The sequence below is a fragment of the Tenrec ecaudatus genome, chromosome 18 (genome assembly GCF_050624435.1).
Source record: "Tenrec ecaudatus isolate mTenEca1 chromosome 18, mTenEca1.hap1, whole genome shotgun sequence".
Taxonomy (NCBI): domain Eukaryota; kingdom Metazoa; phylum Chordata; class Mammalia; order Afrosoricida; family Tenrecidae; genus Tenrec; species Tenrec ecaudatus.
In genome coordinates, this window is record NC_134547.1 from 13594978 (window position 1) to 13622096 (window position 27119).

The 27119-nt window shown below is 47.2% G+C and overlaps 1 protein-coding gene across 1 annotated transcript; it reads right to left on the reverse strand.

Annotated features, from left to right (window-relative positions):
- Positions 1-216: 216 nt before the first annotated feature.
- On the reverse strand, positions 217-24042 carry LOC142431591 (very-long-chain 3-oxoacyl-CoA reductase-like). Its single transcript, XM_075536613.1, has 11 exons — positions 23892-24042; positions 22784-22830; positions 21950-22025; positions 21635-21749; positions 21424-21514; positions 17177-17221; positions 16994-17028; positions 16721-16802; positions 16003-16061; positions 15697-15853; positions 217-342 (listed from the first exon to the last, which is right to left on the reverse strand). The coding sequence occupies exons 1-11, from the start codon at positions 24040-24042 to the stop codon at positions 217-219; spliced, it is 984 nt and encodes a 327-aa protein (XP_075392728.1).
- Between the last annotated feature and the right edge of the window lie 3077 nt (positions 24043-27119).

Sequence of the window (27119 nt, forward strand, 5' to 3'; positions counted from 1 at the left end):
TTTAAGAGTCTATGTCCCTTTTACCACTTCTGATCTTTATAATTGAAAAAAATAAACCCCCCTCCTTCAGTGAGGACCCCCAAGCCATGAGTGTTCTCCTCGAGTCTGTTTTTTACACCCATCAGCCCACCTGGGATGATTGGCAGCAGCTCTTAAAACCTGTTCACTGCTGAAGAGTGGGAAAAAAAAATTAAAATGGAATCTAAGAAAAATGTTTTAGACAAAGACGGAGAACCTGTCACTGACCCAGCCCTCATTGAGGCCACATTCCCTTCCACCCGTCTGGAATGGGATCCCAACACCTCTGCGGGGGAACGAGCTCTCAATCGCTACCACCGTATCCTGCAAAAGGGGGTCAAGGGGGCGGGCTAAAAGCCCATCAATCTTTCAAAGATAGTTGAGACCAGGCAAGGACCTACAGAGAGCCCAACAGCGTTTCTAGAAAGGCTGTGTAAGGCCTATCGGACTTACACCCCCATTGACCCCACTGCCCCAGCAAGCCAGGCCGCCCTAGCAGTTCAATTTGTAGCCCAGTCTGCCCCAGATATTAAAAAGAAACTCCAGAAATTAGAAGGGTTTGAAGGAAAGTCTTTGTCTGAATTATTGGCCATAGCTCAGAAGGTTTTTGACAACAGAGAGGACCCTGCAGAAGCCACCCACACACTTGCCCAGAAGATGGCCCGGGTATTGCTTGCCAGTGACAGGCCTCCACAAAATTCCAAACATCCACCAGCGCTAGGCTCCCGTAAACCGCTTGGAAAGGACCAATGTGCCTATTGTAAAAAGATGGGTCATTGGAAAAAAGACTGCCCAGAGAAGCCCCCGGCCAAGAAAGGACCCCCAAAAGGTGTTGACCCGGTCCTCCTTGAAGACACTGAATGAGGATGTCAGGGCTCCAGCACCCCCAGGGAACCCCGGGTAACCTTAAAACTGGGGGACCAACCAGTAAATTTCCTCGTAGACACCGAGGCTACTCACTCAGTTTTGCTCCGACCCCAAGGCCCCCTTTCAAAGGAACGGACAAAAATAGTGGGGGCCACGGGAAAAGTAAGCCCGCATCACCAACTTGAAAAAGGGGACGCGGACACTATCCCAAAGCCAAATATAAGCGGTGCTGCAGCTCAAGACCCCCATCACCAAGAGACAGGTACGGGAATTCCTTGGGGCAGTGGGTTACTGTAACTACAGACTCTGGATCCTCGGTTTCGCAGAGATAGCCAAGCCACTGTATGCTGCGATGGGTGGAGCAAGCAAAGAACTCAATTGGGGTGAGGCTGAGGAAAAAGTATTCCAGGATCTCAAGTCAGCATTGGTAAGCGCCCCCGCCCTAGCGCTCCCCAACTTAGATAAACCTTTTCATTTATTTGTGGCTGAAACCCGAGGAGTGGCTAAAGGAGTGTTAACTCAACAACTGGGGCCATGGAATCGACCGGTGGCCTATTTATCAAAAAGACTGGACCCAGTGGCTGCGGGGTGGCCAAACTGCTTGCGAGCCATCGCGGCCACTGCCATCCTGGTTAAAGAAGCCTCTAAGCTAACTTTTGGGCAGGACCTACAAGTCACGGCCCCACACAATGTGGAACAGCTGCTGTGCTCACCTCCGGACTGGTGGCTCTCAAATGCCCGCATAACTCAGTACCAAGTTCTTCTCCTGGACCCACTGAGAGTCAGCTTCCTTAAAACAGCAGCCCTCAACCCAGCCACACTCCTCCCTGACCCAAATGAGGAAGGCGGCCCGGAACATGATTGCGTGGAGGTAGTGACTTCACTCACATCTCTCCTAACTGATTTGACTGACTTTCCACTACCAAATGAAGAAGAAACTCTCTTTACAGACGGTAGCAGCTTCGTGGAGGACGGGGTCCGGTTTGCAGGGGCTGCCATAGTGACACTGGAAAAGGTAATCTGGGCCCAACCCCTGGCGAAAGGGACTTCGACGCAGAAAGCTGAACTCATTGCCTTAACCCAAGCCCTGGAATGGGCTGAAGGAAAGCGGGCAAGCATTTTTACAGACAGCTGGTACGCTTTCTCCACGGTCCATACTCATGCAGCGCTATACAAAGAGCGCGGCCTTCTCACAGCAGGAGGCAAAGACATTAAAAATTCACAAGAAATTCTGTGATTGTTGGCGGCCGTCTGGAAACCCTCGCGGGTGGCAGTCGTTCATTGCAAAGGCCACCAAAAGGAGGACACCCCAGTGGCCAGAGGAAACCGGTATGCGGACGAAACTGCCAGGGCCGTTGCCAAGCAACCCCAACTTGCAACCACTCTAGCTCCGGTCATCCTTGACAATGAAAATCATCAACCTAAATATGATCTGGAGGACACTAAGGTCCTGCAGCAAAAGGGAGGAAAGAAAAATGCAGATGGCTGGATTATTTTACCCGACGGTGTGTCCTCCTCCCCAGAATCGTCAATCGCCAAATGATCCAGCAACTGCATAAAAACACCCATTTAGGCGGAGAAAAATTAACTGAACTTTTAAAGAAAAAATACTGGATCCGAGGCCTCCCAAAAATGGCCCGAGAAATAGCCCAAGGGTGTGTCACCTGTGCTCAGGTAAATGCCAATCCATGTCCTGTGTCAGCTCAGGGAGTCCGGAGCCGCGGTGGAGAACCTGGAGAACATTGGGAGTTGGACTTCACTGAGCTCCCTAAAACAAAAGGGGGCTACAGGTACTTGCTAGTCATGGTGGACACTTTTTCTGGCTGACCAGAAGCACGGGCCACTCGGAAGGAAACTGCGCAAGTAGTAGTTAAGCAGTTAGTATATGAAATTTTACCCAGATTTGGCCTCCCAGTAACCCTGGGGTCGGACAATGGCCCGGCGTTCATCGCCCAGGTCTCTCAAATGCTTGCCAGGGCACTAAAAATCAAGTGGAAGTTGCATTGCAGTTACAGGCCTCAAAGCTCAGGTCAGGTAAAACGCATGAATAGAACACTTAAAGAAGGCCTTACAAAATTAAAATTAGAGGTTGGTGGTAGCTGGGTCAAGCTCCTTCCCTTCGCCCTGTTACACGCTCAATGATTCCCTTTTGGAATCATGTTTGGGATGGCTCCTCCCCTCATTCCCTGAATGGAAGATGAGACCTTAAGCTCTATCAAAAGTAATAACCTCTTTAAGTCTTTGCAGGCCCTTCAAGCCATCAGAGAAGAAGTATACCACACAGTCCCCCGAAAGACTAACATCTCCCCGGAACGAGATCCCTTGTTCCAACCTGGGGACTTGGTTTGGGTAAAGAAGCTCAATCCAGAACAGCCACAGCCACAGCCATGGTGGGATGGACCGGACATCGCTGTTCTCAGCACTCCAACAGCAGCAAAGGTTGCAGGAAAGCAACAGTGGATACAACATTCCAGACTAAAGAAGGCCGCCGAGGAGACAGACGCCCCAACATGGCGGGTACTCCGCACCAACAACCCCGTAAAAATCAAGCTTTCATGTTCATAGTTTTGATTTCTTTCGCAGTAAAAGCAGCTGCCATATGGAAACCGAAAAATCCGCACCAGATACCGCCTCACCAATGGACACTAACCCGTACCATCAATGGAGGAGGAGAAATCACCGTTGCTAACCAAACCGGCATTGGTGAGCCTACCTTCTTGTTTGACTTTTGTAAACTCCTAGGCCAGAACTGGGGTCAGACTCGGTTCTATGGGTGCGGGAACCAACGCAGGAAGAAGGCATGGCAATCAGTCCAGTTTTACTTGTGTCCACGCGCAGGTAAGGGGAACTGTGGTGATCGTAAAGACTACTATTGCAGAAGTTGGGGTTGTGAAACCATCGCACCCTGGAAACAGTCTGACCCCCATATTTATGTTACAAGGAAAATCCCGTCCAAGAACTGCCAGTCAGAGGATTTTTGCAACCCCTTGATTATCAGGGTGACAACCTGGGAAGAAAATTACTGGATAGGTGAAAAAACATGGGGACTAAGACTGTATGTGTCTGGCTATGATCTAGGGATTGAATTTACTATCCAGAAGAAAATAATTTTTACTCAACCTAACCCAATAGGGCCGGCAAGGGACACTATCATACCGCCACCGCCTCTCATTTACAAATCTACCAAGAATCTGCCAAAGCCCACGTGGCAATCCCCAGTCCCAGCGGTTTCACCAGAAACCCTTGAAAAAACAGCTAATTTAACCTCAAGACCCCAGTCTTCAATCTTAAATACTTTAACAGCCATGTTTTCCTTTTAAATCATTCTAATCCTGATCTAACTAATGATTGTTGGTTATGTTTGAATCCCGAGCCTCCCTTTTATGTAGGTATTGCCACAAATGCATCTATCGCAACCAGCCTGCACTCCATCCAGAACATTTCCATCCATCAAATAAACAATGGGAGCTATAAAGACCCCTACATGTGGGGAAGTGAACCCAAGCTAACCCTAGGAGACATCATGGGACAAGGACTCTGCCTCACTACTGACCAGTATAATTGGGACTCCTCTCCATACCAGGACATCTGCACCTCATCCATCGTCATCCCTGTCAATGACTCTTGGTCTTCAAATTGGATCGTTTGGTTAAAGGCTCCCCTTGGAACCTGGTGGGCGTGCTCCAATGGAATCACCCCTTGCGCGTTTCCCCCTATCTTAGCCAAAAACCCTCCTGAGTTATGTGTATTAGCCCATGTTCTGCCTCAAGTCTATTATTATTCGGGTGAAGGAGGTAGGGAACATTTAGGGTTACCTCCCAACCACCAGAAACGAGCATCTGTGTTAATCCCCGTTTTAGTAGGACTTGGAGTCGCAGGTTCAGCAGCGGTTGGAACTGCAGCCTTAATACGAGGAAATATGCATTTTGAGGAGCTCAGCCGAAGAATAGATGAAGATCTCAGTACCCTAGAACAGGCTGTTTCTATTTTGGAAACTTCCTTAAGTTCCCTAGCTGAAGTAGTCCTCCAAAATCGTAGAGGTTTAGATTTACTATTTTTGAAGCAAGGAGGCCTATGCATAGCATTGGGAGAAACATGCTGTTTCTATGCCAATCACTCAGGCATTATTAAAGAAAACCTTAGCCAACTCAGAAAAAGAATAAAAGACAGAGAAGAAGCCCGATACTCACAGGGAAACTGGTATCAAAACCTTTTCACCTGGTCCCCGTGGCTCACGACTTTGATTAGTGCAGTAGCTGTACCAGTGCTCTTCCTTCTGCTTGCTATAACCATAGGTCCTTGTGTGCAGCGAACTCTTGTTTCATTAATCCAAAAGAGAACCCAAGACTTAAAAATCCTAATTATGAGATCACATTATCGAAATCTAGCTCTAGTAGAAGAGGAAAATTTTGAATCAAGGATTTGATTCTCGGTCACAGCTCACCCCCCTGCCCGATCAGGAATGAGTGCCCTGTAACAGTAACAGGCAGGTCACCCCCCACCCCCGGTCAGAAATGGAAACATTTTAAAATTGCAGCCTGAAACAGGTGTAGCCCAGCCCAGGATGTTTACGCTCCAAGAAGCAGCCTAGCCTACCTACAGTATGGTTTGGCACACCACTGGGGACAAACTGACCTTAAATGTAGAACTTACTTTGTTAGACTTAAAAAGAGTTTTGTTTCACTTTTCTGAGAATGCTTTGCCAGTTGCACACAAGAACTTGCCTTCCCACTCCCCTTGCTCGGCAAGACGCCCCACATGGATGTATAATAACTTCCCTTTGAAGCTGTTCGGGGCTCTCGCCTTACAGACTGAACCTGCCTCAGTTGCTGGTGAGAGCCCAGATTTGAATCTGTCTGAATAAAGCTTTACTGTTTCCATCTCTGTTTCAGTGAGTGGTCTGGGTGAGAGTCTCGCTCGCTAACACCAATCACAATCAATTTTAGACCACTTTCTTCTTCCTTGTACTCACAGTTATTAATGTAATTATTTTTTTTCAATTGTGGCCAAAATGTACTCAACAAAACATTCTCCAGTTCAACAAATTCTGCATGAATAATTCAGTGTCATTGATCACATTCTTTGGGTTGTGCAACCACTATTGATATCCATTTGCAAATTATTCCACCTCCATTAATTCAATACCCCGTAAGCAAAAACTCTTCCTCATTCACTCATAGTAACAATTGGTCAACTTTGGTTTCTTTTATTTTTCGGTCTTTTGCTTGATATAAAATTTCTATATCATACACTTCCATTGATAAGTCACTTTTAAAGCGGTCTATATACATCCTCGCAATCAATTCTAATGCTCCCTCCGCTTTTCACATTCATTGATTTCGCTCCAATTCCAATCACCTTCCACACTCCCCATTCTAAAAAAAAATCATTACATCATTTATTATCTCTCTACTTCTACTCCTTCTGTGCTTCATGAACTGGGCAACCTAATAAATAATAAATAAACTAAATAAAAAAACAAAAACTAAATGAAACAAAGAAAGAAAGAAGAATAATATAAAGATAAAAATAAAGAGTAAGAAAGACCACAGCAAGATTTTCAAAGTTAGAGAAGATATTTCTGTCAGAACAAATGAGAATTATTTAAGCCTAGACCAAATCAGATTGGGACAAGAGGGAAGTCAACTAACCGAGTATCAGATTATACTGTGGTTTGATTATCATAATCACTTTTACTATAATCTCAATCTAAAAGTAAAGCTGTTTCACAATCATCACCCTGGGGTATAAGGCAATTGCAGTGATAAGATCAAGAATGTATCCAATGGCATAGCATTTATGGTACTGTTGATATAAGGAGTATATGAGAATAGAGTTCCACTGCAACCCGCAATCTAGGAGTTGTTTTGGACAAATTGGTTTCTTAATCGATGGAGCTCTATTTACATTGGGCATGGGGGTTGGTGCTAGGGGAAGTTTGTTTCTATTGTATGATATCTTTCCCCCCTAGTTTTTGGTATATGAACCCCCAGATAGTGAATCTAGAGACATCAACTAGAATAAGGGTTCTTGGAAGTAAAGCAAGGGAGGTGGGCATGGTACGGGGAACCTGATATCGGGGAGTTCAAGAAGAAAGGAAGTGTTTTGAAATAGATTGTGGTAGTGATTTTACAACACTGCGTGATATGATTGCACGATGAAATGGTATGATGTGTGGATTAGTTGATAATAAAATGATTTGGGGGAAAAGGATGAATTGAAAATCACTGGTATAGAGGTGGGCAAGACGGCCTCCAGGTAGAATTAATTACCTGACAGGTGCTCCTGCTACCAGACCTGAAAACTAAGAGGTAAGGAGGCCAAGCCTGGGAGGCTGAGTGCTAAAAATAGACTCACTGTTCTAGCATCCGACCCATACCCCTCCGTTTTTTTATTTTCACTCATAAGGCGAGTCAAGAATGCACTGAAATGCTCTTGGTTTATTGTGCCTACCTGTGGGCTTCGCTGGGCGCTCGCCAGATCTGGAAGGACGGTGTCAACAACCCCTGCATGGGACCAAGACCCGCAGTGAGCAGCGGTGATTCCTGCAAACTGCTGTCTAAAAGTGGTCACAATCCAAAGCTCAAAAAGAGCCTCCAAGAGCTACTCACAAGATTCCACATCAGAGTCCCCCGAGCTCCAAGCCACCCTGCACTTCCAGTCTGGTAGTTGGTGGCTCCACCTCCACCTGCCAGCCAGGAATAGGCATAATACATCAGCCATCCACTTCAGTCTCTCCCCAGCTTCACACCTGACAGCATGGATAGAGATAGATAATTGGATAGATAAATGGATGGTGTTAGATAATTTTGTGCAGCAACCAAAGAACCGCTGGGTTATTGACTGGTGTCAGATTGCATTTCCACAGAGCACAAACGGGTAGCCCATAGCTGGGGGGAGAATTCAGTTCCAGTTGGCTGGGAAAGGAAAACAAACACCTCTCTGATAACCTAGCCCTCCCCCCCTGTGGGTCAGTGTGACACATCCCTGAAATCAGGGCACCCCACAAGCCCAATATAAAAAAAGGGGGAAAATATTTTCTTGGTATAAACTTCCAATTCCAGATCTGGCCCTTTGTCTAACATTGAATGCAAGCCTTCAGAACAGTGTCATTTAGTCTACACGAAGCCAAGTAATTTCCAGAGCATAGCCCAGGGCCTTTCAACATGACAAAGAGCCACTGGGGCATTTATCAAACTCAGAATATAGTTACACAGAGTACAAGCTATGGCAACACCACCTGCCTGGTGGCGGAGCTCCTACCTGTCCCTGGTGCTCTAGGCAAAGCTGGGGAAATTCTATCCACCTTCTGCTGCACCCCAAATGACTGGAGGATCTCCCCCTTCAAATGGCTGGAGGAACGCACGCCTACCAACCCAAGACCCTCTAAGTGGCTGGGGGAGACTCCAGCTGGTCCTTTTTGGTGCGCCACGTGGCTGGGGGATCCCCTGCCTGTCCTCCCTGTTCCTACACCTGGCTGAATGAACTTCCTCACCTCTGTCTCAGTGCTTCACACTGCATAAAGCAGCTACACCTGCCCTTTCCAGCATTCCACGCCACTGCAGGAACCTCCGCCTAAATCAGTGATGATCTTGCCAATCAGGGAAATTCCAACTACCATCCAAGGGACTCTACACCAAGGCAATGCTGCACTCCTTCTGAGACCCTTAAGCAGCCAAGGGTCACACCACCATGGTTTCCTGTGAGATCATCCAGTGAAGTGCCATCCTCATGGGCCCACAACCACCTGACAAACATCCCCTGAGAGGGCCATCCAATTTGCCTTCCAAATAACAGAATACTGGCTGGCTGTGGTAAGAATGAAAGCACAGGAGGAAAAAATGGTAGCCTGAGCCCCTCAATGAAATTAGCTGCAGGCAGTTTCAAGGAAGCACTCCCAAGAGCCTCCCAAAGATAGAGGCTTTGACTTTTTGGAAAATGGTGGCTGGCACCTCTAAAACAACATGAAAATAGCAACCAGCCCCAACAACATCAACAAAAAAGCAGGAGAAACAAAACGCAATCTCAGAAGACGTCTGGAACCTACCGATGGGCATAGAGGAAACAGACATTGATCTGTCACAAAAATAAATCCTTAGAACGTTGCTTGGAGTCATACAGGATATGAGGGAAGCAATACAGAAAAATGATGAAATGATAGAAGACATAAAGGCCACACACCAAAGGGAAATACAAGATGTATGGGAAGGGAAAGCAAAATCCAGTAGAAAATTCACAGGCTTTGTCATCAGACTTGAGGCAAAGACTCGCACCACGGACCTAGAAGGTAACCAAGAAGACTTCAACAAATGGGAAAGGCAGTCAAATAAGATAATCAGAGAGGCTGAAGAAAACCTGGAGTCATGACTGATGCTATGAAGAGGCACAATATTAAAATAACTGGAATACCAGAGCAAGAAACAATGAAGAAGTTAACGGCAAAAATAGCAAGGTAATTCTTAGAGGAAAATTTCCCCAGTTTATGAATGAAAATCAGGCAACTATTCAGGAGGCCGAAAAAAAAAACACCAGCTAGAATGAATCTCAAGAAGAAGTCAACAAGATATTTAATGGTCACATTATTCAACTTTGAGGAAAAGGAGAAAATCATAAGAGCAACTAGGGGAAACCAAACAGTCACGTCTAAAGGCACCCAAATAAGAATGTGTTCAACTTTGCTTTATTTACTGGCCTTTCATGATACTCACCTTCCTGACACGCTCGCTGAAGACAAATGGGTGCATAAGCAAATGTGGTGAAGAAAGTTAATGGTACCCAGCTATCAAAAGATATAGCATCTGGGGTCTTAAAGGCTTGAAAGTAAACAAGTGTCCATCTAGCTGAGAAGAAAGAAAGAGTACATGGAAGACGCACACCATCCTGTGTAGTATGAGGTGTCGAAGGTATCAGGTTCCAGGCATCAAGGAACAAAATATCATATCATTGTGAATGAGGAGGGGATTGCAGATTGGGGACCCAAAGTCTATCTGTAGGCAACTAGACATCCCCTTACAGAAGGTTCGTGGGAGCAGATGATCCAGTCAAGGCGCAGTGTAGCAACGATGAAACATACAACTTTCGGCTAATTCTTAAATGCTTCCTCCCCCCCCAAACACCACCACCACTATCATGATCCCAATTCTACCTTACAAATCCAGTTATATCAGAGGAAGTACACTGGAACTTATAAGAACTGGAAGCAGGGAATCCAGGACAGATGATCCCTTCAGGACCAGTGTTGACAGTGGCAATACCAGGAGGGTGGAGGGAAGGTGGGGTAGAAAGGGGGAACTGACTATAAGGATATACATATAACCTCCTTTCTGGGGGATGGACAACAGAAAAATGAGTGAAGGGAGACATCGGACAGTGTAAGATATGGCAAAATAATAATAATTTATAAATTAACAAGGGTTCATGTGGTACGTGGAGTAGGGAGGGAGGGGGAAAATGAGGAATTGATACTAAGGGTTGAAGCAGAAAGCAAATGTTTTGAGAATGATTATGGCAATGAATGTACAGGTGTGCTTGTCACAGTGGATGGATGGATGGTGATAAGAGTCGTACGAGCCCCCAATAAAATGATTTAAAAAATGTGTTCAGACCTCTCAGTGGACACAATGGAGAAGAGGAGGGACTTGAGTAACATATTCCAAAAATTGAAGGAAATAACGCAAACCTAAGAATACTCTATCCAGTCAAATTATCTTTAAGATAGGTGGAGAAGTAAGAATCTTCCCAGACAAGGAAAAGATATTGACTTCTCCATTGTATCTTTCCACACATCTGTAGTCCATCTGATTCCCATCTGTTCTATCTGGTGAGGTTCACATGCACAGTCACTCTTATGTGACTGGAAAAGTATTTCCAGTGAATAAGTCATGGATTATGCATAATCATCTCATGTGATCTCTAGTGTTGTTCGATCATCTGGGAAATATTTTCCAATTATTGATGCTTGTGGTTTTTCACCTAAGTTTTGCATGGCAATCACCAGTGATTTTCTTTTTTTCTGTGAGAGAATAAATTTATTTAAAAAAATTGTTTTTTAAATAAATCATTTTATTGGGGATTCTTACAGCTCTTATCACAATCCATCCATCCACGGTGTCAAGCACATTTGTACATATGTTGCAATCATAATTTTTGAAGCATTTTATTTCTACTTGAACACTTTATATTATCTCCTTATTTCCCCCCCCCCTGCCCCACCCTCCCTCCGTCCCTCATGAACACTTGATCATTTAAAAAAAATGATGTCTTACACTGTCTACTGTCTCCCTTCACCCACTTTTCTCTTATCTTTCCCCTTGGGAAACTGTATATGTAGATCATTGTGATCAGTTCCCCCTTTCTCCACCCACCTTCCCCTTGCCCTCCTGTTATCTCTATTCTCATTACTGGTCCTGAGGGGTTTATCTGTCCTGAATGCCCTGTGTTGCAAGCTCTTATCTCTATCAGTGTACATGCTCTGGTCAAACCGGATTTGTAGGGTAGAACTGAGGTCATGATAATGGGGACAGGGGAATCATTAATGGACTGGAAGAAAGTTGTATGTTTCATCGCTGCTACACTGCACCCTTACTGGCTCATTTCTTCCTTGTGACTGTTCTGTAAGGGGATGTCCAATTGTTTGAAGATGAGCTTTGGGTCTCCACGCTGTACTCCCCTTCATTCACATTGATATGATTTTTTGTGGTCTCTGATGTCTGATACCTGATCCCATCTACACCTCATGATCACACAAGGTAGTGTGCTTCTTCCAAGTGGCCTTTGTTGCTTCCCAGCTAGATGGCTGCCTGTTTATCTTCAAGCCTTTAAGACCCCAAACGCTACATATTTTGATAGCTGGGCACCATTAGCTTTCTTCATCACATTTACTTATGCACCCATTTTGCACCCATTTTGTCTTCAGCAATCATGTCAAAAAGGTGAGCATCACGCAGTGGCAGGTTATTAGAACAAATTGTTCTGGCACTGAGGGAGTACTTGAGTAGCGGCCCAATGTCCATCTGCTATCTTAATAGTTAACATATAAATATATATCCATAGATCTATTTCCCTATCCTTATATATAAATATATTTACATATGTGCATGCCTGTATTTAGACCTCTATAAATGTCCTTTGCTTCCTAGTGCTTTCCTCTATTTCCTTTTAGTTTTCTCTTGTCCCACTATCATGGTAGTTCTTTATTTGGGTTTCAGTAATTCCTCTCAGTTTCATTGCCATTCATTAAGCCCCACCAGGCATCCTATGCCCTCTTTGCCATCGATTTTAGATAACTTGTTCCCTTGCCTCTGGGTTTGTTCTCAGTCCTCTTTCCCCCACCTCCCCCTCTTCTGTGTAGCCCTGGAACTGTTGGTCCTGTTGTTTTCTCTTCTGGATAGTTTATTCTGCCTACCTTGTCGAGATAGACACATAGAGACAATAAGAAGCACAAAAACAAGACAAAACAATAAAAGAAGACAAAATAAAAGCAACAATAAAACCAATGGCAAAAAAAGAAGAAAACTCTATACTTCCATGTCTGTTTGTTGACCTTTAGGAGTGTGTTCCAGTTGAATCTAATGGGGTGCCACACCGTCGCCCCAAAGTCTTTTTTTGGTATTTCCTAGAGGCTTCATTGCTTTGATCCCCTTGCTGCTCTGTTGCAAGCCCTTAGTTTTTGTTAAGCCAGTGTGTTAGAGTCAGATGTGGCACAATTCCCGCACTGTGTCTCCAGTGTTGTCCTCCGTAGCGCTATGGGTCAGTGAGGGACATCGTTTCTGTGTCTCGTGTTAGGGCTGGTTCTATGATTCTCTCTGTGCATTGGCTGCTCTGAGCAGGAATATCGTCCTCAGGACTTGGTGGGCCAGGGTATGTTCTACTCTCTCCTTCCTTCTTTGTTTGCTCTTGTGTGATATGATTAGAAGTGCCCCTCTCCTCCAGCTGTAGCTTCAGTGCTGTCCTCTGAAGTATATTCTTCTGGGAGGGAGTCCATGTAGTTGCAATAGGGGCTGACCCATTCTGTTTGTTATATACATGTGTGTGCACACATGCATGGGCGCACGCACGCACACACATAGTTATGTTCTATCCTTTCTGATGAGATACTTGTCTGAGGTCCAAGGTTAAAGGCAACCTTTTAATTTTGGTTCCACTTGCCCAGGATGTAGCTTTCATTAAGCAGAGAGTGTGTGAAGAAATGGAATAGGTTGTGACTTACATGATCAAATGAAGCCACGGGTTTCCTTGTCCTTCACCATAATATAACTTCTTTTATTTTTTCCCTCCGTGTAAATCTTTAATGATGTATTTAATGCTAGTGAAAGAATTTCCAGAGATTCTAAGTGTATGTTTCTTCCATTTTAGAAAGCTCTATTAAGCAGATTTTAGCAACATTAGCTTTGAAGAGAGATCTGACCTTCTTCAGCACCATAAGGGGGGAAAAGACTCCAACTCCAGACCTCTTCAAGACTAATTTGTATGAGGCAAACATCAGGCATGCCTTCACCTTCTTACGCTAATTGAACATCAATTGTCTTTCCCGGGACACTCAAACTCCGTGCTAGATCTGATAACACTTTGCAATGGCCATGCAGACAATTGTCATGATTGAGGTTGGGTGGGGTGTTATTAAACAACTTAGTGCTTTACAGGTGAGAACCAGAAAACTTTAAGGACAGGACCTTATCATAAACAATCGTGGTGACAGGTCACTTTCTTTCTCTCTCTCTCTCTCTCTGGTTCTAAGCTTACACCAGGCGTTCCTTGGATCTGGCCTGTTTCGACAATATAAGACCCAGGAAGAGATATGGTACACTTCAAATACATTGCTTGATTAAAAAAAAAACTGGTGCAAAGAAAACATAGGAATATGTGTGAGAGTGACTTTAAGGGTCTGGGATGATAGTGCAAGTAGCAGAAGTTTGGGTCAATGGGAGTTTATTGCTATGAGGCATTAAACACAGATTTAGGAGAGGTTAGGAATGGACCTCACAGTTTATTTGGTTGCTTCACTATTGTGATAGGTAGGTTTATTTTGCCAACGTGGCCAATGAACACATGTGGGATTAATTGAAGGGCAGAGAGATAAATGACTCAGCGAGCCTCACCATACTTGTCTCTTGCTCTTTGATCGTTATATTAGTGTGTGGCTGCCATGCTTGTTCTGTGCCTCCATTTGCAAGCTACACTACCTGTGGGACACCTAACCCGTGGACTGTGTCGCTGTAATGTGAGGTTCCTTCAAGACCTGCTTCACAAAACTATTGGAATATACATTTCTTGAGCTGGGCACTGTCGAACCCTGTCATCTGGCTGACAGTTGGTGACCTGCCTTGCTGTTTTCTGCCTGTGCTCAGACAGTCTGTGTTGCTCAGACGACTATCCGGCAGCCGTCAAGACTTGAAGGACTGCAGTGTCTCACAACTGCCTCATGGGAGTGAGTGACACTGAGCCATTTTTACTGCTTTATAATTTAATAAACTGTTTATTTCTTATGTTGTCTTTCTATATCAATATATATATAAACTTATTAGCATTCTGGTTTTATTTCTCTAGAGAACCCTGTCTAACATAACTATGGATTATATGTTGTGTACATTCAATTGAGTTAAAGCACCAGACCTTCCCTCAAACAAAATTCGCTGCTTTTGAGTTCATGTCGACTCAGAGTGATCCAACAGGATTTGGTAGAAGCCCCCTGTGGTTTCTGAGATTGTTAGTGTCTACAGTTGTAGAAAGGCCCAGCTTTCTCCCAGAGTGACTGATGGTTTAGAACTGCTGACTTTGTGGATCATAGCCCAATGCCTAACCACTACAGCACCAGGGCTCCTTGGGATAATGTAAAAACAGGTGTCCAAAGATGTATGGAATTTGATATGTTAGAAAGCATTCCTCAAGGTAAACTCACAGACACGCACATGTTGTGCCTTGAGAACATGCACCTTTCCCCAGAGGTCGAAAGGTCAGTTCCAGGTGTCAGGTTCTGCTGCACTGGTCTGCTTGCACATTTCTACCAAAGTTCACAGTCTTGGCCCAGGATGCTGGAAAGAGGAGCAGGCTGTCCAGCCCCCACACCTACCTCACCCGTTCCCCTAGCCTTTTGCCTTGTGGGTCGTGGGTTGGGGGGAAGGAGGATATTGGAAGGTCGAGAGAAGATACTCAATTCAGTCACCAGGCCAGCTGGGTGGCACACAGCGTTTATTTCTTGCCTGTGCGCAGGCGGCTGAGGCAGACCAGTGCATGAGCAGGGCTGAGGCTTTCACGTGCCTCAGCCCCGAGCTCAGGGCCCGGTGTCCTGACCCACTGTGCAGAAAGGAGGAATGGGCCGGGCCTCAGATCGGGTCTTGTTGATCGATCCGTTGTTGCTCGAGCTCCAGATGGTCATTTTCGGTCGCCATCGTTCGTGGTTCTCGGATTCCCTCGTGGTCATCAGGGTCCTAGGTTCACTGGTTTTGACAACGGTGCATTTTTTCCCGTTTGTGCAGAAACTTTCTACAGGATCAACCTTGAAGGTGAACTTTATAGGGCAGGTTTGGGGAAAACAGGGGGCGCTTTGGTCCTTAGTGACTCTCTTAAGCGTTACAGACACCACCAGAGACAAAAGCTTGACTGCCCAGCGACTGCAGGTACACCAGGAGGGCAGGAGACCTACCAGGAAGCTCTGGGAAGAGGAATGGACAGAGATCAGTGCCCTCCTCCTTGTTGGACTCCTCAGCCCTCCCTCTTTCTACCCAGCTCAGTGTGGGGGCCTTGTCTCCCCTCCTGGAAGCCAGAGGGCTTACTGCAGGACACATGCCCCACCCCTGCAGCCCAAGGAGGCACCTGCACCGCGTGGCTGAGGCACCCAGAGGTGTGGGAGGAGAGGCCCAGGGTGTGCACCGCCTGCTCAGCCCAATCTTGGCGACCCTTCACCAGCCATCCGGTCTTGACGTTATAGGTCATGTTTGAGGAGACTGAACTTGGGCTCATGGTTTGCAGGAAAGAAGTGGAGCAAAGGCCCCATGTGAAGCATCTCATCCACTGGCTGCCCTCCCACCATGGCCACTGAGCTTCTGCTCCGGAGGCCCCACCCCTGTCAGAGACCACTCCTTCCAGAGCCCCGCCCTCTGCTCCACGGACACCTGCATGGTGACCCCTTCAGAGAGGTACTCAGCGCCCACGGCAGCAGAGAATCTTTGCACAAAAGCCTGTGGAGGAAGAGAGAGGGAGGGTGATCGATGTAAAGCCACCCACCACCAAACACTGTCCCTGTTCCGGAGCATCCTGAAGGTCCTGAAGGGCCAGGATCCTACCAAACTGGTCACCGGGACAACAGGATGTCTCCTGGTTGTGACCCCTCTCCTGCTGCCACGGGTCCATGCCCTGCCCAGCCTGGCCTGTCTCTTTGTCTCTTCAACCCCGGCCTTCTTTCCCTCCCCCTGGGGGTTCGCTGGTGGCAGGCTATGCCCTCTTTTGACTCCCGGGCTCTGTTTCGCTGAGAATAAGATGTCTTGTGGGCTCTCCTTCCCACAAGGCTGTGCCTCAGACATCTGCCCCAAGCTGGATGAAGAGCTGGGCTGCTAACCTCTAGGTGAACAGTTTGGTTCCGCAGAAGACAGGAGACATTGTCTCCCTGGATAAAGAGTTATAGTCTGGTAAACCCATAGGGGCAAATTCTACTCTGTCCTGCAGGGTCGCTATGACTTGGAATCAACTCGATGGCAGTGAGATTCAGATGAGCAACCCCAGATTGAAGGGGCTCTTCACCCCCCTTCCTCAAGATGTTTTCAGGCTTGAGGGAGGTGCTAATGGGAACATTTGGGTGTGGGCAGTAGATCTCTGGATTGGGGCGTGTGGGATCTGGTACCTTTGTGGCTGAGTAGACAGCAAGGAATGGCCAGGGGTGATTTTCAGCCATAGAGGAGACATTGACGATGATCCCTCTGTGCCTGGAGGAGAGAGCATTCTCTGGAGAGGAGTGACAGGCAGGTAGAGGGCAGGGGACAGGGCTTTCCCACCCCCACTCCTTGGGCAGAGCCCTTTAACTGGGACACATGGGAGGGAGGGGTGGAGACATGGGCGGGGCAGCTGGAGAATGGAAACAGTCTGGAAGTTGGCAGAGGAAGTGGCCGGCTCCTACCTGGAGACCATCTGGGGCAGGACGATTCTGGTCATCTGAGGAAAAGAGGGGAAGGGCGCGTCTTCCCCTTTCCAATCTTTTCATCCTGTTCTTCCCCCTAGGAGATCTGCCCCACCCCCCTAGTGCAGGTCATCTGAGGGCCATCCTGTGTGCCCAAGTGGCCTCAGCCCCACCCATCCTCACCTGGACAACAGACATCATGTTGCAGTTCACAGGATCCGAGAGCCTCTGGGGAGAGAAGCACACCCAGTCACTCCCTCCATTCCCTGCCCACCACATGTCAGTAGGCGGGTGCTCAGGGAATGGGAGATGGAAACGGGGCACTCTGCTTTCTTGTAGGAACATGTGACTCTCCCTCTATGGCTCTAATTGAGAAGAAAGAAAAACAGCCAAGAAGGTAATATTTGTCAAAGGAGATGGGCAGGTAAACAGGAACCGTCATGTGACACCCACACAATAGGGTGGGCAAGCACACACAGGTGATTAAGAGAAAAATGATTGGGATTCTATGAATAGTCTTATGTAGCACTTCAGCCTATTGACCTAAAGGAGTCCATAAAGTCTGTGTTCTACCCCCTAATTTGGTGAGAAGTGTCTAAATTCTTCAAAGTTTACAAGCAATCATCTGGAATTCTCTCCCTATCCTCTCATCTGGGGTCAAAGAGAAAGAAGGAAACATGGGAGGCAGAGAGGGAACTGGATCACGGGACCAATTGTCTTCATGAACCTCTGCCTCCTCTGCTTGAGACCAGAACAGCTAGATGGTGCCATTCGTTCTGATCAGGATCAAAAGAGATGGGCCAGCTAGAAACAGAGAAACATGGAACAGAGCTGAAAATTCTCATAGACTCCAGACTTATTGGACCCTATTGCCCTCAGATCGTCCCTACACCTTGAGCCCAAACTGTTCCCAGAGAAGCCACCTTTTAACTAAATACTAGGGCAACACAAAAAGAGGTTCTTTCTCTGTGTTCTTTCACCTCAATGAAATTCTACACACAAACTCATCACACCACAGAGCTTCAAAAAGATTGGGTGGGTGGGGCTTTCGATTTTAATTCTCCTTTCCCACGAACATTTTGAAGCCCCTTTATATCTGTAACGGAGTCTATTCTGATCCTCAGTGACTTTACAGGACAGACTAGAACTGCTGCTGTGGGTGCCTGAGGCTGTCCTCCTTAAGGGAGTAGAATGTTACAACTTCTTCCCATTGATTGGTGGATGGCCTCAAATCGCTGAATTTTCAAATAGTAGCTCAGTGTAGCACAGAAAGCATTCCCCAGTGGCTCAGAAAGCATGCCTAATGGTGCTCTGGGGAAAGCACTGGACGGCCAACTCAGAGTCAGTGGTTCATATCCAGACACTGTGCCATGGAAGAAATGTGAGTCTGTCTTGCCTCCTGAAGATTTTCAGCCTTGAAAGCTCTATGTAGTGTCACTCTCAGTTGAAATCAACTATACAGCAAATTTTGGTTTTGAAAATGTGTATATTCTCACAGATATTGATTTAGCTAGTCAAAAAGTTCCTCCCACACCCCCAAAAATTCTAGGAGTGGGGACAGTAAAAGGCAGCTGAGCTCAAGGAGTTCAAGAAGGAAGAGAATGTTTGGAAACTGATTTTGGTAGCAATTGTATAATAGTGTTTACTGTGGCTGTTGAACTATGGAATGATATATTTATATTATCTCCCAATAAAATGTGTTTTTTGGGGCGGAGGGTGTATAAATCCATATGTCCACGATGGCAATAACTGGTTATACCCTGAAGTAAAAGTAAGCCCCTGCCATTGAGTCAACGCCCACTAATACCCACTCTCTGGAAGTCCATTCTGACTCTAAGCCTACCATGACCTTAACTATTTACTGGCCTAGACAGCTTCATCTTTCTCCTGTGGAGTAGCTCGTTGGTTTGAATCACCAACATTTTTTTTAGCAGCTTCACGCTTACCCCACAGCGCCACCAGGACTTTCTATGCACACATACTTTTACATTCCTACATGGAATATAAAAGGGCGGGTGGGGGGGTCAGTGGACATTGAGTTGATGTGAACAGTTTTAGAGTGTTTTGGGAAATGATGGCCATCGCAGGAAAATGCAATCGATGTCATGGAATTGGACGTGTGCCAATGGCTGAGGTGGTGATTTAGTTGTGTATGTGAGGACGTACACTGCGATTTAAAACACACAAAGTAATAGACTCTCACCTGCAAAAAGATGAAATAGAGTCCATACCTCGCACCATATAAAAAGCAAAGTCAAGGTGTACAAAGACCAAAATATAAACCTTGGAATTTTAAGCGACCATCAGTGAAAAAATAGGGACAAAATGAAGTGGCCAACAAGTAGGCATAAATACACGACAGATCATAATGAAAACACACACACACACACACACACACACACTACAGCAGACAAACTAGAGGACTGAAATTATGGCAGTTGTGGACTTCCAAAGACATCAACAAAAGACAAAAAAGAATGCACAGACCAGGGGGAAATATTTGTTCAAGGATAGCTGATAAAGGGCTAAATCCAAAAATCTATAGAAAACCGCAAGAACCCCCAGAAAATATTTAATAATAATATAAGAAATGTGTAAGACCTCAATCAGGAAAACGCAAATAATCCTATCAAGAAATAGGCATACGAAAAAATAGCATCTCATTTGAGTCCCATTTTTGACCTATTTAAATGTTGTATCCGTTGTTATTAAAAAAATGTTCAGGGAAAAAACAAGGGATGAAGTCTCCAGTGAATTCCCTCGGAACATGGACCAGGGCTATGAATTGCCTTGCTCTCCTGTAGAATGTAATGGAAAGTGAATTAGGGTAAAAGCAGCTAGTTGAAAATTTAGCCTCTTGGTATTTGATGTCCCTTTTGATCCGTTTTAAAGTTGATCTAGGTTCTAATGTTTTCTGATTTCTTTTCAATCGAGGCTTTTCTCTGTTTGATTTTTCTCAGCATCTTGTTTCTTTGTTTTTATATGTTTTGCAGTATATGAAGTCCAGAGTGGTTAAATCTATAGAGACAGTAACTGGATTGAAAGGTCCTTGGAAGTATGGAAAGGGGAGGTTTTGGGAAATGGGGAGCTCACAACAAGGAGTACAAGAAAGAAGAAAATGTCCTAAACTTCACTGAACTCATCTTCTGGATAGGACTGAATGATTGACTTGTATGATAGGTGGAATATGTCCCAATAAAACCATTTTTTTAAATAGGCACAAGGTATGAGGAAATGACATACTAAAGATGACATCCACGTCACCCACTACCCTAGGAAGAAATTCCCGTGACCATTAGTTAGAAAAGGAAGACGAATGGTAACAAGAGCTACAACCTCACTCTGAAATGCTCAGCAAACTCAAAAACAAACAGAAAGGACGTGGAGGTATTGGGAAGCTAACCCACCGCTGGTGGGAGAGCAGAATTGTACAGCCACAGCAGAAACAGTAAACCAATTCGAATAAAATACCACACAGCTCTGTAATCTCACTGCTCAGTTGATGCCCTAAAGAAATGAGGGAGAAAACAAAGATAAAATCACACCCATGTCGCTCCATGCCAGATGTATGACGGGAAATGATGGGAACAACCCAAGCCCCCGACTGTGAAGGAATGGGTAACTAAACTGTGGTACGGGTGCACAGCGGGGTGGGAGGTATCCAAGAATCACAATGACCAGCCTGCCAAACGCCTCCTGACGTGGACCACATTGGATGCTAAGCCAAGTGAGTCCATCTTATAACTATTTTATCATTCCATTACAACAGAGGGGAATAAAATAAAATAAAAATAGTCTTCACAGTAAAGGAAAGCCTTAAGGACTAGGAGGGAGAGTAGGGATGGGAGAGAATGAGAGAGGGAGGGAGAGGAGAAAATTGAAGACAAGAGAACTACACATACGGGTGTTTACCTGGATCCTGGCCCAGTTCTGATTCGATGGGCTGGGCAACGATGTATATTTTTCTTTGTATGTGTTTGCACTACAAATACATGAGGGGCAATAAATGTGAAGAGGAGAGAAGAGTGACAGCCGTGAAAACCCTCCTGTCTCCTGCCCATCTTATGGTGTCGCTGGTCGGAGAGGTTATAGAGGATGAAAAGTAATATTGAAACAGACTTGAGTGTTTTTGTGGCACATGAGGTAGTTTCCACCAACGTGACAGTAAATACATGAACATGAACATGGCAGAAGCAGGCCCGGCTTGAACAGAGGTACAGGTGGCACACTGCAGGAGCCCATCCCCTTCACAGGCTGGTCAGTCACACCTGGGGCATCAGACTTGGAGCTTCTACAACAGACTTCCTGCAGATGGTGGTGGAGAGCACGGTCCTAACAAAGCCAGGGCATTGCGCCCGCTTTCCAACAGAGGGCAGTGAGGAGTCAGAGGGCCAGGTGCCTCTGGGGAGCCAGGGCCAGGTGTCACTCACTTGGGCTGGGTTCTCACATTCCAGCAGTTTCCTGAAGTGCGGAGAGTAATTCATGCCCACGTTGTTCACCGAACCAGAGGAAACCCATGGTCTGTGTCACTCCAGCAGTCCAGGCAGTGCGGCCCCCGAGATGACCCAGGAGCCACATGAGCTTGGGGGTGGTTCAGGGCTGGCTTCCTCCTCTGCCCCTGCCCCACCCAAACCACAGGACATACCCAGTACTCCAATCTCCAGGCCCTTCAGTCCTTTCTCAATGGCCCCGTAGATCTCCAAGCCCCCGGTGAAGTCAGCCTGGATGACACGTGTGTCGGTGCCATGAAGCCGCTCTAGGAAGGCAGAGAGGGAGCAAATCAGACCCTAAGCTCCTGTCTGTCCCTCCCTTGCTGCAGCCCCCACCCTACCCAACCCCTGTCCCTTGTCCCTGCAGGGCTCCACCCCCAGACCCTTTCTAGCCCTGATCTGGCCCAGCCCCCTGATCTGGCCCAGCCCCCACTGCTGCCCCAGCCCCCTGCCCCCTGGGTCTCACCAATCTCCTTTGCCTCCTTCTCCAGCTTGTTCATGTTTCTGCTGATGAGGACGATGTTCAGACCTCTCTTGGCAAACTACAGGGGTGAAGGACAGGTTGATGAAGGTGTGCAGTCATAGGGACTGTGAGTGGCTGTGGTTGCAGGGACCCAGGGACTGGAGTGGGCAAAAGAGACTCAGTAGCCTGCGGGCAGGGAGCCTGCATTCAGAGAGCAGAACTGGAGGAGAGGGGGTTAGCAGAGCAGGGAGCTGCCTGGGAGTGAAGTGGCCAACTGAATCCGAGCTCAGGAAGGTCATGGCGTCTGGTTAGGCTCCCAGAATCCCCGGACAGACTTGGGTTTTAGTTCTCAAGGTCTCCATAACTTCGAATGCCCATGATCTCTATCCTTCCTTCCTTCATACCTGGATTTATTCAAAATGAGGTTCCCATGCACCTGCTCTTCCTGGGCAGTGTAGGGAACCTCACTCATCTGTCAGTTGTCATACTGTGATGGTTTGTGTGCTGCTGGCAACTACGCCACTGCAGTTTGAAATAGCAGTAGGCCACCCTACTGGTCAGCTGACGGAGAAACCATCCTGGCGGTGGGGTGGGGGAGGGGTGGTGGGAGTGGAGGGTCAGGTGTCAGTCAATGCATTTTGAATGTCTGGTTGGGGAGAAGGGGCTGGAAAGTGTAGTGTCCGCATGGGGCCCTTTCTAGGGGATGTATGAGAGGATTGTAGTAGGAGAAGTCTGAGCCAGACAGACAATGTGCATAGTAAAGGCTGTCATTACAGAGGCTTGGCTGGCACACCCCAGAAGCTCCCTCCCCTGTGGCCCACCCCAAGTCCAGCTCACCTCATGCGCATAAGCCTGGCCTATGCCATCTGTGGCTCCAGTCACCACTGAGGAGAGAAGGGACCATGGAGGTCTGAGTGACACCAGGCTTCCCTAGTTCCAGCAGCAGGACTTGCTCTTTGGGTTCAGGTTCAGGTCTCCCAGAGCTGTCCTCACAGCTGTCTCCTTATGTCCACCTCCCACCTCATTGCTGTCCCCGTACTCCCTCCTATGCCCTGCTCTCCCACAGAGGCTCCTCAACCCGAAAGTCAAGCCCTTTGCCATGGAGGCCTGGTGGCACCCTGGGTGAATCACTGGGCTGCTCACCTCAAGGTCAGCAGTTCCAACCCACCAGCCGCTCCGCAGAAGTACGATGAGTCTGCTCTCACAAAGATGTACAGAAGCCTCTGAAACTCTTCGTGAGATCTCTTCTTAAGAGCAGTAGGTGTGGCTGGGGGGTTGGTAACCTTTTCAGAGTAGCCCTGGAACCCAAGTGGGTCCTACACCTCAAGGTCAGCAGTTCCAACCCACCAGCGGTCCAGTGGGAGAAGGAGGCTCTATGCGCCCATCAAAGTTTGCCGTGTCGGAAGTCTTAAGGAGCACGTCTACTCTCCTATACAAATTCAGTGAGCCGGCATCTAGGAGCCTCAGTGGCAGAGTGGGTATGTGTTGGGCAGAGACCAGCACTGCCACTACTTAGAAACCACCAGCCTCTCCAAGGGAGAAAGACTGGGCTTTCTACTCCACAAACAGTTGCAGTCTCAGAAACCCACCCGGGGAAGATCTAGCCCCGCTTTATAAGTTCGCCATGTTGGGCACGGCAGTTGAGTGAGGATGGGTCATAAGCAATCTTTGCAGAAACACGGCTACAGCGTTTGGCTGGCAGCCCAAGGCTGGATCCGTGGCAGCAGGCCTAGTCTCTCACCAGTAGACGATTAGTTTTGGGGCAGGAGCAGGTGGTGGGCGTTGCCACCGGGACTACTGCCCCCTCCCCTGCTTCACCTTCCTTCATTCCTCTGGCTTCCTGGATCCTCCCCACCCCCAACCCAGCCCAGCCCGCCTTTGCCCCACTCCCAACTGTCCTCCATCCTGCATTCCCACCCCGACCTGCGCTGCGACACACCCTTACCTGCCCAGGCTCCCTGTGACCGGATCCAAGCATCGCCTGGACCAGTCCAGGGCAGCAGGTAGATGTACACCGCGCGGGCGACCCCCCACGCTGCCCCCAGCAGGAGTCGCGCTGCCGTGAGGGCGCCCAGCACGCTGAGTAGTTCCCACATCGCAGCTCTACTGGCCACCAGACCCAACCTCCAAGGGGAAGTCTGTCCTCTAAGAATGGAATCCACTGAGGGCACTGAGGGAATCTGAGTTTGGTTTGATATCACTTCTAGGAAGCCCGCCCACGGCCACGCCCCTTCCACCAGCCACATCCAGCTTTGCAGCCTCCTGCCAATTTCCAGGGATTATCTGCTTAGCTGAATTGAGCCTTCCAGAAGGTGGCCTGATTAGATACCACATGCAACAGAAAGCCTCTGGGAAAAACAACGCTTCAGGCATGGACAGAATTTGCCACATGTTCTGCCCAGTGGCTACTCCACCTCCCACAGGGATTTCCTTGGCTACACTTGGGAAGGAAGCCGTCAGACCTTTCTTCCGAGTGGTTTTAGTCTGGACCCTCCACCGGGAGCTGCCCACCACGGGTGACCTTGCTCGTGTTTGAAATACCAGCTGCGTGGCTTCTGGCGTCGCAGCAACAGGAAAGCGACCACACTAGGACAAACGGACAGGTGTTGGATCACAACCGTGGTGGTGCTGGTCAGGTGCCAGGGAGTCAGCCTTGGTTCAGGGTGGCCTCATCCACGCCTGCACAAACTGCTTCGGGCCATGCCTGTTCTGGCTGCACCATCAGCGGGCCACAAGACTCTCGTGATCCAGAGCGTTTTTAACGGACTGTTCTGCCGAAGCAAATCGCCAGCTGTCTCTTGCTAATCAGGGAGTGCCAATGAAGCCTGCTGAGCACCCTGGCAGCACAAGGGCCCCACTGAGCAGTGGCTGGTGCCTGTGCAGGAGGGACATTGGGAGGAATTGGACCTGGGCCTCCTCTGTGGAAAGGGAGAATTCTACCATCAAATCATCAATTCATCACCACAAAATGCTTTCCTTTAATCTTATAGGAGAGTTATGTACAGAGCCATGATTTAATGTCCCCCAAATCACACAGATCACAAGGGGGCAAAGTTGGGTCATGAACCCCCGGTAGCCTGTTCCAAGAAACACACTTTGAACTACAGAGGACCCCGTGAAACAGCCCCGAATTAGACTCAGTCAGTCCTATTCTCATTGACCCAACCTTAGGTTCCTTGCACCCTTATCCCACACCATTAGAAGTCATTCTCACACATATTGCTATGTTTCTCTTGTATGATACCTCATTCTGGGTCGGACAGTGGTCCAAACACACCAGAAGACAAGGAACTCCTGGTGGAAGATTAGCACCAGAGAGAGCTAGACCTGCCACCGTGATTGTTTATGATGAAACTGTATCCTTAAGGATTTCTGGTTCTAACTTGTAAACTGCTAACTTCTCTAATACCATCCCACCCCACCTCAATCATAACGATTGTCTGCATGGCCATTGTAATGTGTTATCAAATGTAGCAGAGAATCTGGGTGCCACGGAAGAGAAAATTGATGTCTGAATAAAGCAAGAAGGCAAAGGCTTGTTTTAATCTTGCCTCATGGAAATTAATCTCGAACAGGTTTGAAGTTGGAGTCTCCTCCCCTTTTGTTGCTGGAGAAGGTGAGATGCCTCCTCAAGACTATTTTTGCTAATATTTGCAAAATTTAGCTTTCTAAAACAGAATATATATATATATACATACAATTGAGAGTCTCCAGAAATTATTTAATGACATAAAATTAATCATTAAAGATTAAAAACTCTTTTTATTGGGGGCTCATACAGCTCATCACAATTCATATATGCGGTTGAATGGAGGTGCCAGCCGCCCTCCACTAATCACAGTTTCAGTAAGCACAATTTTATGGTTGAGATATGTAAATATTATTAAAATCATCGAGAGCATGAGAGACAGCAGGGATATTGAAATAATGGAGTCAGATACATTTCATGGAAGCAAAGGTCACCTCAGCCCCACTTGGTAGTCCACGTAGAGAGAGGGGGAGGGGAAGGAGGACAAGGGGAAAGGGAACAGGTGAGTGAGGATGGAAGAGGAGAGGGGGAACCGAGGAGAGGTCAAGGGAGGAGCCAACAGAGAGACTTTATTGCAAACCCAGGCCTACATATCTTTTTCAGGGAGTGCAAGCCCACTAATTACAGGTAGACACATATGTCACAGGAAGGGGTTGCACTATAGGTTCTACACCAATGAGAGGGGGACAATCTAGGGATATACATGCAACAGGAAGAGGAGGAATTGGGGGTATACATGTGACATTATGGACAGATCCTCGTGTCAAGACGGCAAACTAGCTTTTGATGTCACTGAGCTAGTTTGATCTGTTCTCTGGATCTCCAGAGAAACCATTATCAGGAGGGTGTAAGCTACACCTACAGGAATCAAGCTAATGGTCACAAGTGTGTAGGGAGAAGTAGCCCGATTTTCTGAACAGCAGGGAGCGGGGTTTACCTGTCTGGCAATTGAATGCCTTCAGGGAGGATGTCTTTAAGCATCTGGCTTCCCACCATATGCTGGCAAAAAGCCCCTAATGTTTGACAAGGCTTTAGGGGAGACAAAGCTGGGGAAAAGTCTCTTTATAATCCCACACATACATACATCAATTGCATAAAGCACATTCATACATTCGTCACCCTCATTATTCTCAAAACATTTGCTTTCCACATAAGCCCCTGGCATCAGCTCCTCATTTTTACCCCTCCTTCCCCCTCCCCCTCCCTCATGAACCCTTGATAATTTATAAAGTAATATTTTGTCATATCTCCCACTGTCTGACGTCTCCCTTCACCCATTTTTCTGTTGTCCATCCCCTAGGGAGGAGGTTATATGTAGATCCTTAGAATCAGTTCCCCCTCTCTAGCCCACCCTCCCTCAACCCTCCCAGTATCTCCACTCTCACCGCTGGTGCTGAAGGAATCATCATGCTGCATTCTCTGTGTTTCCAGTTCCTATCTGTACCAGTGTTCATCCTCTGGTCTAGCCAGATTTGTAAGGTAGAATTGGGATCATGATGGGGAGGGGGGTGGAGGGAAGCATTTCAGAACTAGAAGAGAGTTGTATGTTTCATCGCTGCTGCACTGCACCCTGAATGGCTCCTCTCCTCCCCATGACCCTTCTGTAAGGAGATGTCCAGTTTCCTACAGATGGGCTTTGGGTCC